The sequence below is a fragment of the Octodon degus genome, unplaced genomic scaffold (assembly GCF_000260255.1).
Source record: "Octodon degus isolate 3935 unplaced genomic scaffold, OctDeg1.0 scaffold00043, whole genome shotgun sequence".
Taxonomy (NCBI): domain Eukaryota; kingdom Metazoa; phylum Chordata; class Mammalia; order Rodentia; family Octodontidae; genus Octodon; species Octodon degus.
Genome location: NW_004524619.1, coordinates 5558085 through 5571784, shown reverse-complemented (window position 1 = coordinate 5571784; position 13700 = coordinate 5558085). Strand labels below are relative to the sequence as shown.

The 13700-nt window shown below is 39.0% G+C and overlaps 2 protein-coding genes across 7 annotated transcripts in view; one reads left to right on the top strand and one right to left on the bottom strand.

Annotated features, from left to right (window-relative positions):
* Window positions 1-13700, bottom strand: part of Dnah12 (dynein axonemal heavy chain 12) — a 186845-nt gene that overhangs the window by 55379 nt on the left and 117766 nt on the right. For 5 of the 6 annotated variants that reach the window (XM_023715784.1, XM_023715785.1, XM_023715786.1 and 2 more), the window contains exons 33-37: window positions 11016-11099; window positions 10273-10461; window positions 7227-7346; window positions 1891-2079; window positions 386-537 (exon numbers count right to left, since the gene is read on the bottom strand). In XM_023715784.1, coding sequence (XP_023571552.1) covers window positions 386-537; window positions 1891-2079; window positions 7227-7346; window positions 10273-10461; window positions 11016-11099 — 734 coding nt within the window. The remainder of the gene's footprint in view (window positions 1-385; window positions 538-1890; window positions 2080-7226; window positions 7347-10272; window positions 10462-11015; window positions 11100-13700) is intronic. The other variant, XM_023715789.1, reaches the window with a different exon arrangement.
* Window positions 4311-4802, top strand: LOC101569990 (HIG1 domain family member 1A, mitochondrial). Its single transcript, XM_004631619.2, has one exon. The coding sequence runs from the start codon at window positions 4417-4419 to the stop codon at window positions 4696-4698; it is 282 nt and encodes a 93-aa protein (XP_004631676.1). The 5' UTR covers window positions 4311-4416; the 3' UTR covers window positions 4699-4802.

Here is a 13700-nt window from a genome sequence, read left to right as displayed (position 1 = left end):
AAATCCAGAACTGTCATAGGACATGTTAGAAAAATTCTAAGTATGATGGGAGAATGCAGATCATGGTTGGTTTGCTATCTCAGGAATACACAGAACCTGTACACAGCATGCGTCATGTTAGCCATAGCACTGCAATTGTCTTTTCCTCTGTTGGTATGAGGTGGCTTGCAAGGTAACAAAGTATAATGACAAGATCGTTGGAGCAGGCAATAGGAGACCTGGATTCTAGGTTTATCATTAACAACGCGTGTCACCTTGGACATGTCAATTAGTCTCCCCAGGTCTAGGCTGCTGGATGATCTCAAAGTTTACTTCAAAATTGCCAAAATCCTATTAGAACGGCACCATTACACTCAAAATCCATGTTTCTAGCAGAGTTCCTTACTTCTCAGAGGTAATACTTAAATCCATAAGAAATGTGTATCTAATTGTATCCATTGTAGGGACTATGATATCTTGGATATTGACATGTTTATCTTCTAAAGTAGTACTTTTGATTAACTCATTCCAATGTAGCCAGCGACCTCGGTTTTTCAACTACAAAAGAATATGAGAGTGTTATAATCAAGTATTTGTATATCTTAAAGGCTCTTTTCAATATTTACATTGCTTCCTTTTAAAATATTTAATCTTTTCATTCTTTTGCAATGAAATATCAATTCCTATAAAAGAATGTAAGTAATATCTGTAAGTCATAAAGTAATGAGGTTAACATGCATGAATTTACCACCCAACTTAAGGAATATATTTATTTTCTTTGGATTTTCCTTTTCAAATGATAATTAAAAAATCAGTGACATTTTATTACCAATTCAACATATCTAGAATTTCAAATATATTTGCCCCTATATCCTCTATACTTCAGTCTTCTCAAAATATCTTTAAGATATCTTTCTGTGCATATCAAATATTTATTTAAGGGCCACTCTAATGTACCTTGCTACAATTTACTAGACTTTGATTTCATAATTTACAGGAACAGCAGTCTAGCCCAAAACAAATTATCACATGAATTCTCTCTATATTTTTCTCTAAAATTATCCTCTGGCATTTCAGTCCAGCCTGATGCTCAACCAGGACACACATCATGGTGTGCTAAGTGTTACAGCACTAGAATTCTCCTGAAGCACTGGGCGAAATGAGCCGCTGTGCTGACACGCCCCGACTGCCTTCCAATCTGCATCACCCTCAACCATTATTTCTTCTCTGGATTGTCCTTCCCTTTCCCTGGATATCCCAGCCTCCCACTACCAAGGAATAAAAGGGTAACTACATGGCAAGCTAACGAAAACCTACGACCTTGCTTTAGGGCTATGACTGGCTCTAATAATCTTTTTCTATTTTCTATCAACTTCTATATGTCTATGGTACGTATCTGAATGATGGTAATTTTACAAGTGTAGGTAAAAATGTAGTTACTACTGCATTTTAAAATTTAATTTAATTTTATTTTTTAGGGCTCTGTGTGTGTGTGTGCAGGGTCTCACTACACAGCACAGACTGGTAGTGATCCCACTATTTCTGCCTGCCTAGTGCTGGGATTACAGGCACACAGGGAAAGAGTCCTGAACCACTTAGTCAGCAGAGCTGGGCTCAAGGCTGGCTCTGCTTGTTATCCCCTTTCCAAGCTTCCATAATGTAGGCAACACTATAGCTAAGATTCTATTCTGATTTTAGAGGCTATAAAATAAAATTTGTATAAATAAAATGATTATTTGAGTACTTGTTGGTTAAAGAATATTTTATTATTTTATAAAATAAAACAAAAGAAATATTATTAAAGCAAGTTGATCTACGCTGCCACAAGGTATAGACAAGTACAGAGAAGGGACTGAAAGGCACAATTCAAGAATCAAAACATCTTGTCGTGACAAGCACTTTATGTCGTACCTCATACATGTAGTCATAGACCAGGCCCTTTTCATCAAATGGGCATTCCCATTTACCCACACAGGCTGGTACTGGATTTTCTTCATCTTTCCCCATGGTAATTAAGCGTATGAAAGTGTCAAAAGCAACACGACCATCTGTATCACAGCTTCCCCCAACGGACCAAATTAAAGAGAATACAAAGCAAGCCTGTTGGTTGAGAAAAAAAAAAATTATGGTAAGTACTTTTAATGAAATGTAAAGAAAAACTTAAATAAAATTTAACATATTAAGACCTATGCATGTAGTCATTTTTCTGACAATATCTTTCAAACTTTCGAAAGTTCACATAAATGATCTAAAAATATCTATTTCAGTTTGTCCCCAATTGTTTCCACCTGTGAAAAATGATAAATGCTCAAGAATATTCACTGCAGCATTCCTTGTACTAGTCAAAGGTCAGAAGCAACCCAAATGCTCCTCAGTAGGGTTTCTGCTTACTTAGACTACGTTACATACACTGGCAGCTGTTCCAAACAAGGTAGCTCTGTGAGTACGGGTATGGTGCAATCTCCAAGCCATATTGTAAGAACGCAAATTAGTATGTATAGTGTGTTAAGATACATAAAAATGTATACATATGAAGGGTATGTATATAAAATATCTTTCTTTTTTTTCTGTATTTAGGACAGGGTCTACAGGGTCTCACTACATGGATTAGACTTGTTGTGATTCTTCTCTTTTCAGCTTCCTAAGTGCTGGGATTACAGACACGCGTCACCATGCCCAGTCTCAATCGCAGTCAGTGCACTCCATGGGCGGGGCCACACGGTGGGGCGGGGCCACACGGCGGGGTGGGGCCACATGGTGGGGCGGGGATTGAATCCCAGCTGCTGTGCTCTGCCTAAGTAGGTGCTTTAGTCTGCTGAGCTATCGGGCCAGCCCTATAAAATATCTTTAGAAAGCTATGTGGGGTCCTAATAATAACTGCCTTAAGGGTGGCAAAGAACTGGTATAGATTTTTTTTTAAAGCTAGTTTTGACTTTAGAATTTTACTCTACATACATACATTATCTAGCTGGAAAAATAAATCAAATGTATCTTTTAGAGAACATTTTCATCCTATGTAAGTCTTTAGAAATGACTCTCAACCATTTGAAATGTTGGGAGTTTGGGTTTGCCAAAAAAGCAAATATTTTGAGGCAATATAAATATAAGGGCCGCCCAAATAGCTCAGCGGATTAAAGCGCCCGCAAGCAGGGGCTGGGGGTTGATCCCCAGCCTGCGGGCTGCCCCGCCCCTGGGACAGCTGAGATGGCAATTGAGACAGGACGAGGGGGCGCACTCCTGTAATACCAGGGCTTGGGAGACTGTAAACTGGAGAATCACTGTGAGTCCAATCTAGTAGTGAGACCCTGAACACCCTGTAGACACTTCCCTAAAATATATATATATATATATATATATATATATATATATTCCTCCCCCCTGGGATATTTTTCTTTTTTTTTTCTTTTTTTTTTTGCGGAACCGGGGATTGAACTCAGGCCCTTGCACTCGCCAGAGAAGTGCTTATTCCACTGAGCCATCCCCCCGGCCCTATATTTTTTTTAAGGTAATGATAATAGGTGTGAAAGAATACTGAGAACTGCCTGTGAAAAAGTTCCAAGACTAGAAAGGAAAAAAAATTGTACTTCAAATATATCTGTTTAACTTTCTCTAAGGTGGGGGAGGATGAAGGGAGGGGAAAGGAAGAAGTTACAGTCAGCAGAGTGTCCTGGAAAATGTGAGCTGTCTGGGGAAAAGCATTTCCTGTGGCAACGGGGTGAAGGGGACATAATGGGGAGTACAGCGGCCCCTCACCGCGGAGGCTGCGTTCCCCACACCCCCGCGAGACGTGAAAATCAGCGGCGCAGCAAGGTTACATTTATTTTAGTATTTATATGTATTTTAAGGCTTTGTACACCTTTCACACTCTTATAAACCTTCCCCCCACACTTTTAAAAACATTTCTAATGTTCTTCACCATTTTCTAAACTCGTAAACCTACGCAATTTTAACATATGTATACTGTACAGTACTGCAAAATCCAGTGATAGAGCAAAAACTCCATGATAGATAATTTAGATTAATATTTTTTTTAAACCCGCAAAACAGTGAGTTCAGGAAAGTCAAGCTGCAAAATATCGAGGGACTACTGTAGTGCTACCCAGAGTAGAGGGATTTTTTTGTGGGGGGCTGACTCAGGATGCCTTAAATGCAGGTCTGGTAAAGGCAATAGGATCTGGGGATCGAACCACAGTATCCTGTGCCTGACTGTGTTTGCATAAGCAGGCATTTAAACAACTGGGCTAAACCGCAGGCCCCCTACCTAGAGTAGAAGAGACCATGAGTAGAAAACTTCAAGGCATTAAGAATAAGGTGGGGGGGGGCGGGGCGGGGCGAAGAGCTGCGAGCGTGGTGCGCCGGCGGAGACCAGCAAGCCGCGGAATTTGGGGTGTTGGGCGGCTTTCGCTCTCTTTCAGGAAGAGTCTTCAAGCAGTCACCATGTCAAGCAACACAGATGTTTCTCTTTCTTCATATGATGAAGACCAGGGATCCAAACTTATCCGAAAGGCTAAAGAAGCACCGTTTGTCCCTATTGGAATGGCAGGCTTCGCAGCAATTGTCGCGTATGGATTATACAAACTGAAGAGCAGGGGAAACACTAAAATGTCCGTGCACCTGATCCACATGCGCGTGGCAGCCCAAGGCTTCGTTGTGGGCGCAATGACCCTTGGGATGGGCTATTCCATGTATCGGGAGTTCTGGGCAAAACCTAAGCCCTAGAAGAGGAGACGCTGCCTTGAACTCTGGAAGCGCTTGCTGCAGTTAGACATCTCATGTTGAGGTTACGTATTTGTGTCAAAAATAAATCCTTTGAGTTGGTTCAAAAAAAAAAAAAAAAGAATAAGGTGGCAGCAGCACAATTTGTCATAGCTAAATCTTGGAAACAACCTAAATGCCCATCCACTGAGGAATGGATAGAAAAGATGTGGTGTTTTTATACAATGGAGTATCACTCAGCTATTAAGAAGGACAAGCTTGAGACATTTCTAGGGAAATGGAGATCTGAGTCCATACTTAAAAGTGAAATAAGTTAGTCTCACCTGCATACACATCATACTGTCTCCCTAGTGTAAGAAGCTGAAAGAGTAAGTAAAATTCGAAAGATATAATAGATATTGTGAAATGGGAAGAAAATGCTCAAAAGGAAAGAGAAACTGGAGTGGAGAAATGGAGAAAAGAAGGGAGGGAAATACGAATGATGATAGTTGAGATAGTTATCCTACTAATTGCTATTCGCTCCGGAAAGGAAAGGAATGTGCCTATATTGCTTGATCCATTTTTCATGCCTATATCTTCTAATTTGGGCAACTACTTTGAAGATAATAAAATACAATATACTGACCATTGTGACTCTTCTACAATCTTGTTTTGAAATTTTATGCCACTGTTTTCATTGTATATTTTTCTTTGAAATAAAAAAGGGACCAGGGGATGGCTCAGTAGGATAAGTGCTTGCCTGGCAAGTGCAAGAGTCTGAGTTCAATCCCCGGTTCCACCAAAAAAAAAAAGGAAAGAAAGAAAATCAGAAAAAAAAAAAAAAAAACTCCTTATAAAAGTTCTGGAAAAAAAAAAGTTCTGTAACAGAAATAATACAAACTGTGCTTGGACATTTTGTTATTAAGGAAGTAACAAAGATATCAGAGACTATTGAGGACATGTCTGTGGGTTCAAGAGTTGTCTTGAAGGGTCCGGAGAGATGGCTCAGGAGAATAAGTGCTTCCCTGGCAAGTACAAGGGTCTGAGTTCAATCCCCGGTTCCTAAATAAATAAATAAATAAATAAATAAATAGAGTTGTCTTGAGGAGGTTTCCTTTGGTCAAAGATGAAAATATATAAGAATACTTACTGCAAAGGATTGGAAATAACATAAATATGTTAAAATCTATGAGTCTGTGATACTTTAAAAATATCCCATTGGTTACTTTTACAGGGTTCTAAGAAACTGTAGAGAAGAAATATTTTTTCTTTTCTTTTACATTCAAATTAAACTGACAAAAGACTGAAAAGAGAGAAGGTATACAGATTTTATTTGCCACTTGTATATTAATAGATGTACAACTGGGTCTTATGGAAAATAAAATAAAAATTGAAAGCTGACCAAAGGAAAAAAAAAGAGGTGGCAGATGGGAAAGAGGTGCAGACCAAGAAAAAGGCCAAAACCAAAATAAAACGGAAAGCTCTTTCCCTCGGCCCCCTTTGCTAATTTCTCCCCACTGCTGCCAGGGCCTCTGGTCTTCCTGACAACCTGACTTTAGCTAAGCAGGACTAGGGACTTCTCCGAGGCTGCTGCTTGCAAGGTTCCACCTAGCTGCTTGCGTAGCTACTTTCAGCGCTGCCCACCTGCTGATTTAACATTAAGACAAAATTATTTTGCCTAAAGTCAAAACTAAATCATTTTAAGTGTTTATCACACTTTGATCTATTATACATAAAAGGTAGCTTTGATTCATATTATGCATTGTATGCTAAAATACTTTTTTTTTTTGCATCAGAATACCAAGTCAGACCAACTTTAGTGTCTTCAGCTGTTCTTTCAGCGATCACCAAAAAGCTTCTCGGATGCTGTAAATGTCTTTTTTTTTTTTTTTTTTTGTATTTTAGGGAAGGGTCTACAGGGTGTTCAGGGTCTCACTACTAGATCAGACTCTAGTGATCTGCCTGTTTACAGCCTCCCAAGAGCTGGGATTACAGGTGCGCGCCACCACGCCCAGTCTCCATTGCCATCTCAGCTTGTCCTGGAGGCAGGGTGGGGCCGGATTGAAACCCTTCCCCTGCGCCTGCTTGCAGGCACTTTATTTTTTATTTATTTTTATATTTTATTTTTTGCAGGCACTTTAATCTGCTGATCTATTTGACTGGCCCTGTAAACATCTTTCTGAATACAAATATTATTTTCTAGAAGTACATTTTTGTACTGTATTTTAAACCTACATTAAAAAAATAAATAAATATAAACCTACATTAAATGTAAAACTAAAGGGCCAGCCAGAAAGCTCAATGGACTAAAGCGCCTGCTTAGGCAGAGCACAGGAACCCAGGTTCAATCCTCTGCTACCATGCCAGACCTGCCCCCGGAGCGTGCTGAGATAGCAACTGAAACTAGGCATGGTGGTGCGCGCCTGTAATCCCAGTGCTTGGGAGGCTTGAAACAAGAGGATCAGTACAAGTCTGATCTGTGTAATAAGACCCTGTAGACCTGGTACTAAATACATTTAAAAAAATAAATAAAAAATAAATACTAAACTAACCATAATCCAAACATGAATGTGCTTGCTTGTAGGTTCACTTTCTACCACGTTACAGAGTAGTACTTCAAAAAGGCGTGTGAGAGATACAACCACATTACTATTACTTGTAGGAAACAGTTCCTGCAAAATGAAAAGAATGAGATAGTTCAATTAACTTTCATCTTATTTAAAGAATAAAAGAAGGGAAATAACTCATTTAAAAAATAGAATGCAGTGGTGCACAACTGTAATTGCAGCATCAGGCAGGCTGAGGCAGGAGGTCACCTCAAGTTCAATACCAGCCTGGGTTAGGGGTTAGGGATGTAGCTCAGCCGCACAGCACATGCCTGACAAGCATGAGGTTCTGAGTTCAATTCCCAGAGACACCCATCTTCTCAAGAAAACAACAACATGCGCTACATAGTGAAAGTTCAAGGCCAGTCTGAACTACATAATGATACCCTGTCTTAAAAACAAACAAACAAAATTTTACTAAATTTATAATATTTGGGCCACTGTGTTCTTTCTTGTACGGTGGCCCACCCTAATACTGTAGGGTATATTTCTTTTTTTACTTTTACTCGGCCTACACTTGCTCTATAAAGCCTGTTTCTTTAACAATATTTGCTACCATTAAAAAAGTTTCTAACATTAAACTTAAAGAATTTAAACTGTAGCCATGATAAAAATGTTTCTCAAATATTTTACTTTAGCCACCATATTATAAAATTATACATAATATATTCTAAATGAAAACTAGCAACTGTAAAAAACAATGTCCTAAGGATAACAAAAATGGAGTCTTTTATAGCCATATGCTCATTTATTTATTCAACAAAACATTTATGAAAGACATATAAATCTACATACCTATAGACCAAGCTAGGGATACAGAAATAAAGACAGCTGAAAAGCAGCAATAGTAAAACTAAGTAGACAAAAATAATATGGTGTAATATGAATTATGTGACAGAGGAACTCTCAGGGTAGGTGGAGCCCAGACTCGGGCAAATGGGAAAGGGCTGAACAAAACAGGCCCCCAGGGAAGCAGTAAGAATCTGCTGAATACTTCAAGAAAGGAAAAATGGTATGATAGTTCTTTAACTGACCATGTGACCCTGGTGAGGGGAACACTAGAGGACATTGTATATTGCAGAAAACCTTCACACTTCTCCTTTTCAAGCATCCTTGTTCCTTCTGCCTTTTGGACAATTTCTTCCCATTTTGCAATATCTACTATACAGGGGCCAGGGAGATGGCTCAGTGGAATAAGTGCTTGCCTGGCAAGCTCAAGGGCCTGAGTTCAATCCCCAGTTCCACCAAAAAAAAAAAAAAAAAAAAAAAATCTACTGTAGACCTTACTTACTCGTTCAGTGTCTCACACTAAGGACACATATATTTAGAAAAACAAAGAAAGAGAAAGAAAGAAAGAAAGAAAGAAAGAAAGAAAGAAAGAAAGAAAGAAAGAAAGAAAGAAAGAAAGAAAAAGAGATAAAGAGAAAGCAAGCAAGCAAGCCTCGTACACTGCTGGCCCTTAGATAAGAAATTGAAAATGTATATGCAGTAATCTCAAAGATCAAGGTTACCGAAGCAGCAGTTTGCCATACTAATGAAAGTCTGCAAGCTACAGGCCTTCTCTCTACGGACACCTTTTGTAATTTCAGAGGCCAAAAGTAACTTGTGTTAATCTCACTATGTCTCAGTAAATTTAATCTATCTATCTATCTATCTATCTATCTATCTATCTATCTATCTACCTATCTGTCTAGCACAGGGTCTCTGTACACAGCTTGCCCAGTGCTGGGATTACAAGCATGCACCACCACACCCAGTCTTGGTGGCCAGCTCAGCACACCAGCAGCATGTGGTGCCAGAATAGAACACTGGTTCCTATGCTTGTGTAAGCAAGCGTTTAGTCTGCTGAGCTATCTCACTGGCCCATTCACTAACTTTTATGACTCACAACTTTCCTATTTCTGAAATAATATTTAGGGTGAGAAATCTACTGAATATCTCTTCTCTCTGTATATCAATTTATTTACTCATTTGTAAGTATGTATGTGTGATGTGTCTGTGTGTGGTCATGAGATTTCAGGAGTAAGCCCCAAAATGAAATTTAGCGTCCCAATCTCAGGAATTTATGAACATAGTCTTATAGGAAAAAGGATTTTGCAGTTGTAACTAATGATCTTGAGATACAGAGGTCATTCTGGATTACCCAGTAGGCACTAAATCCAAGACTGTAAGTGGTTATGTTCTCTCAGAGGAGGAAACACAGAGTAGAAGGCCATGAAGAGTTGGAAGAAGATATTTAAAGGTAAGGCCGCCACAGACCAAGAAATTTCTGGAACCACTAGAATCTGGAAGAGATTAAGACTCTCAGAGTTTCAAAGGAAGCACAGCTCTGCCAACACCTTGATTTCAGATTTAGAGTCCCCCAAACTGAGAGAACAGATTTCTGTTGTTTTAAGCCATCAAATTTGGGGTAATTTATGACAATGTTAGGGAAGTAACACAATATGTAATATAAGAGTAAATGCACATGTGAGCCTATAAGGTCATATATTCTAAGTATTTTAAAGGGTAAAAGATACTTTAGATTTTTACAGCTTTAAGTACAATGGCTTGGGCCAGTCAGATAGCTCAGTGGACTACAGCACCTACTTTGGCAGAGTGCAGGGGCCAGGGTTTGATCCCCGGCATGCCATGCTGGTTCCACCCCAGGGGCACCCTGAGATGGCAACTGAGATTGGGCATAGTGGTAAGTGCCTATAATCCCAGCATTTAGGAGGCTGAAAACAGGCAGATCACTACAAATCAGATCTATGTAGTGATGTGACCCTGTCCTAAATTCAATAAATAAATAAATACAATGGCTTGGTGCAAATAGTTCCGCTGGAATAAATTTACCTTCTAAGTTATTCAGCTATAATTAAGCAATATAAAACAAAAGTTGGGACACTAAATCATAAAGAGAAAAATAGTTTTAATTATGATCATCACTCTAAACTTAGTTAAGCTGAGTGGAATCTGGAAAATTGAGTGGGTCAGAGAATTATAGTGTTACCTTGCAGTGTTTCTTACGAAACCTTAGAGCAGGTGTTATCAGCCAGTCAAAAAGCCCACTCAGGAGAGTTTGGTGTTCTGGTTCACACAGAGGTTCTTTCAGTGAATTCAACCATGAAGACACAAGTGGTTCCCATCCTAGCTGTGAGGGCTCCAAATAAATCATGCCACAACGACTTACCGTGGCAGGCTAGAGGAGAGAGACAAGTTTTGTTTACACTTGTACAGTGGTGTCTAGAAATTGCCCACTATTTCTTAGCAAAACTTGTGTAGTTCTTCATGATCTGGCTTCTGTCTGCTTCTACAGCCTCATGTGCACTAGACGCTACCCGCATGGAAAGCTATTTTTAGTTCTGTTCTTTGGCATTTCGTGTCTTTCTTTGTATATCATCATGTCATCGTTTGGAATGCCCAGGCCCAACCAAGCTCCCTGGAGAAATCTTCTATCTTCCTCAAAGCAAAAATCGCTCAAAGACTTTCATGGTTGCTCTCTGCTTGTTCCCCTGTGGATGTTCAATTCAGGCCTTACAGTAGAGGCCTTACACTGTGTAACTGTGTACTGGGATTTATTAGCATGCTTCTCGTCCCTCCTAAGTTTATACTGTGTCTTGTTATTTGTATTCCCAGTTCCAAACCCATTTTGTGACACATAACAAAAGTTACTTTTGACTAAATTGATGAATGAACAAGTGAACAAATGGAAAAAAACACATAAACCGCTATTGCATTAAATTATGAACTTACTGAAGCTTGGGAAAGGTCCATTGCTTCAAAGATCAGGCTCATCTGAGGGGACATCTGAATGATTTCTCCACTCATAAGGCAAAGCTAAAGGCAATTATTTTTCAAACATTAAAAAATTTTAAATTTCTTATAAAAATTTATTTTACTTATCATAAAAGGTATCTTTGGTTATATAATGGAGTAGTGGACTCTCCTTTAATTTAAAAACATTTATTTTAAAAAGAATTAAAATGTGTTATGTACAAGTACCAACTCTCCATGACGAATGTAATCATTATATACTGCAAACATATACATAGTAAAAAATTTTTAAATGCTTCCTTTATCAAGGATGTAAAAAACTGAATTTATCAACTTTCTTTCTTTTACATTCTTATCTTGCCCATTATTCTTAAAGCCATTCTATCTTCTCCCATATCTTATGCTTTTGAAATTTAACATTAACTTTTAATACTATTAACTATTATTATTATTAACTTGATATGCCATGTAAGTCTACTGTTAAGTCTTTAAAATTCTTCCTTTGCCTTTATTTTTGTTTCCTCTCTGCTCCTACAATCCTCACTCCAGCCCCAAAATTATCCCTATTAGTAGTAATACTTAATAACTTTGTTAATACTTAGTATCTTTAGATTCTGCTTCTTAGATGCACAATAAGTGAACATTTTAGAGCTGGACTAACCAAAATGGTAGTCACTAGAATTTTTTTTTTTTTTTTGCCTGCATTTTAGGGAAGGGTCTGCAGGGTGTGCAGGTCTCACACTACTAGATCAGACTCATAGTGATCCACCTGCTTACAGCCTTCCAAGAGCTGAGATTACAGGTGTATGCCACCACACCCAGTCACAACTGTCTTTTCAGAGCGCCCTGGGGGTGGGGCTGGCCCAATAGGCCCAGGGATCAAACCCCCAATCTGCATCACTAGCATTTTTAGTGGAATTTAAAATTCAGTTCTTCAATTTCACTAGGCTACACTTTAAGTGCTCAAGAGCTACATGTGAACAGCAGCTGTCTTGTTAGATGGTGCAGATATCTAGCATTACAGGAAGCTCTACTGGATAATTTGGCTCTGGAATACTTTTAATCCTCTACCAGATATCTCAGCAAATATCTTACCTGCCACTAAGTTAGGAAATGGATTCAGCGTTTCTCTCACTTTATTTCTTGTTTTTATTTATTTATTTAGTTTTGTATTTTAGGGAAGGGTCTACAGGGTGTTCAGAGTCTCACTACTAGATTGGATTTACAGTGATTCTCCTGTTTACAGCCTCCCAAGAGCTGGGATTACAGGTGTGTGCCACCATGCCCAGTCTCAATCACCTCTCAGCACGCCCCGGGGGCAGGGCTGGCACAGCAGGCTCAGGGATTGAACCCCTGACCCCTGTGCCTGCTTGCAGGTGCTTTAACTAGCTGAGCATTTGGCCAGCCCTTGCCTCACTTAACTATGTTGTTTCCAAACTACTTTTATTCCACCATCAAGTACAACGCTGTCTCCTCTGACAACCCCTGCATTTGCTGTCACCCACCAGCACCCAGGGATTCTCCTCTTGTTAGTTTTCTCTTCTATAGCACTTGCCTGAGCCAGTGTTCATGAAGATGAACATCTCAACATGATAGCCCATCAGGTCCTTGACCACCTTGTTTCCACTTATTTTTCCTTATTCTCCTGCAACCATCCCTTTCATATATCTGTAAACTTCTCTCCTGAAACACTATGTAATTCTGAAATATTAAATTCAACCATCTCAATCTCTGCTCATAGCTTCCAATCCATTTAGTTCTCCCACTCACTGTCACCTACTGCACTTACTCTTCTTTTTCATTAGGACTTTCATATCACTGCTATTTTCATTTCCTTCAGTAGAGGACTTCTGTTCTACAGTCCATGTTTCTACTATTCTCATGGCTATGTATCTAAAGTCTTTATTTCCAACATCACCTACACTACATCCAAACTGTTTATGATAGTAGAGACTACTTCACAAAGGCAGACCTTAGTAGTATAAATAATAATTCTGGTTTTTGTTTTTAAATAAGGCCCTCAGAGTTGTCCAGATGTTCTCTTACATTTTTCTAGGCAGATATCTTTGTCATTTTCCACAATGGCTAACTTAAACTGCATTCTTTTTCAAGTTTGCAAAGAACCATGTCCTACCACTTTACAAGGGGGAAAAAAAATAATCAGAGGGTTTGTCTTTAAATTTCCACTATCAAGGGCCAGCCAGACTAAAGTGCCTGCTTAGGCAGATATAGTGGCTGGGGCTCGATCCCCTCCCTGGTGTGTTCTGCTGGCCCTGCCCCCCGGGGAATCACTGAGACAGTGATTGAGACTGGGCATGGTGGTGTACACCAGTAATCCCAGGGTTTGGGAGGCTGAAAACAGGAGAATCATTATGAGTCCAATCTATATAGTAAGGCCCTATAGACCCTGTACTAAATACATTAAAAAGAGAGAAAGAAATGAGGCCTTTTTTTTCCTTAAAATATTAAAGTTTTATAAGATAGAAGACTGAAGATACTTAATATTTATTATTAGTAGAGTACTTCCTGTTACAGTAGTTTAATATAGTATTTTAATTCTATGAAGAAAGACGGAGCCAGGGAGATGGCTTAGTAGAATAATTGCTTGCCTGGCAAGCACAAGGGCCTGAGTTTAATCCCCGGTTCTGCCAAAAAAAAAAAAAA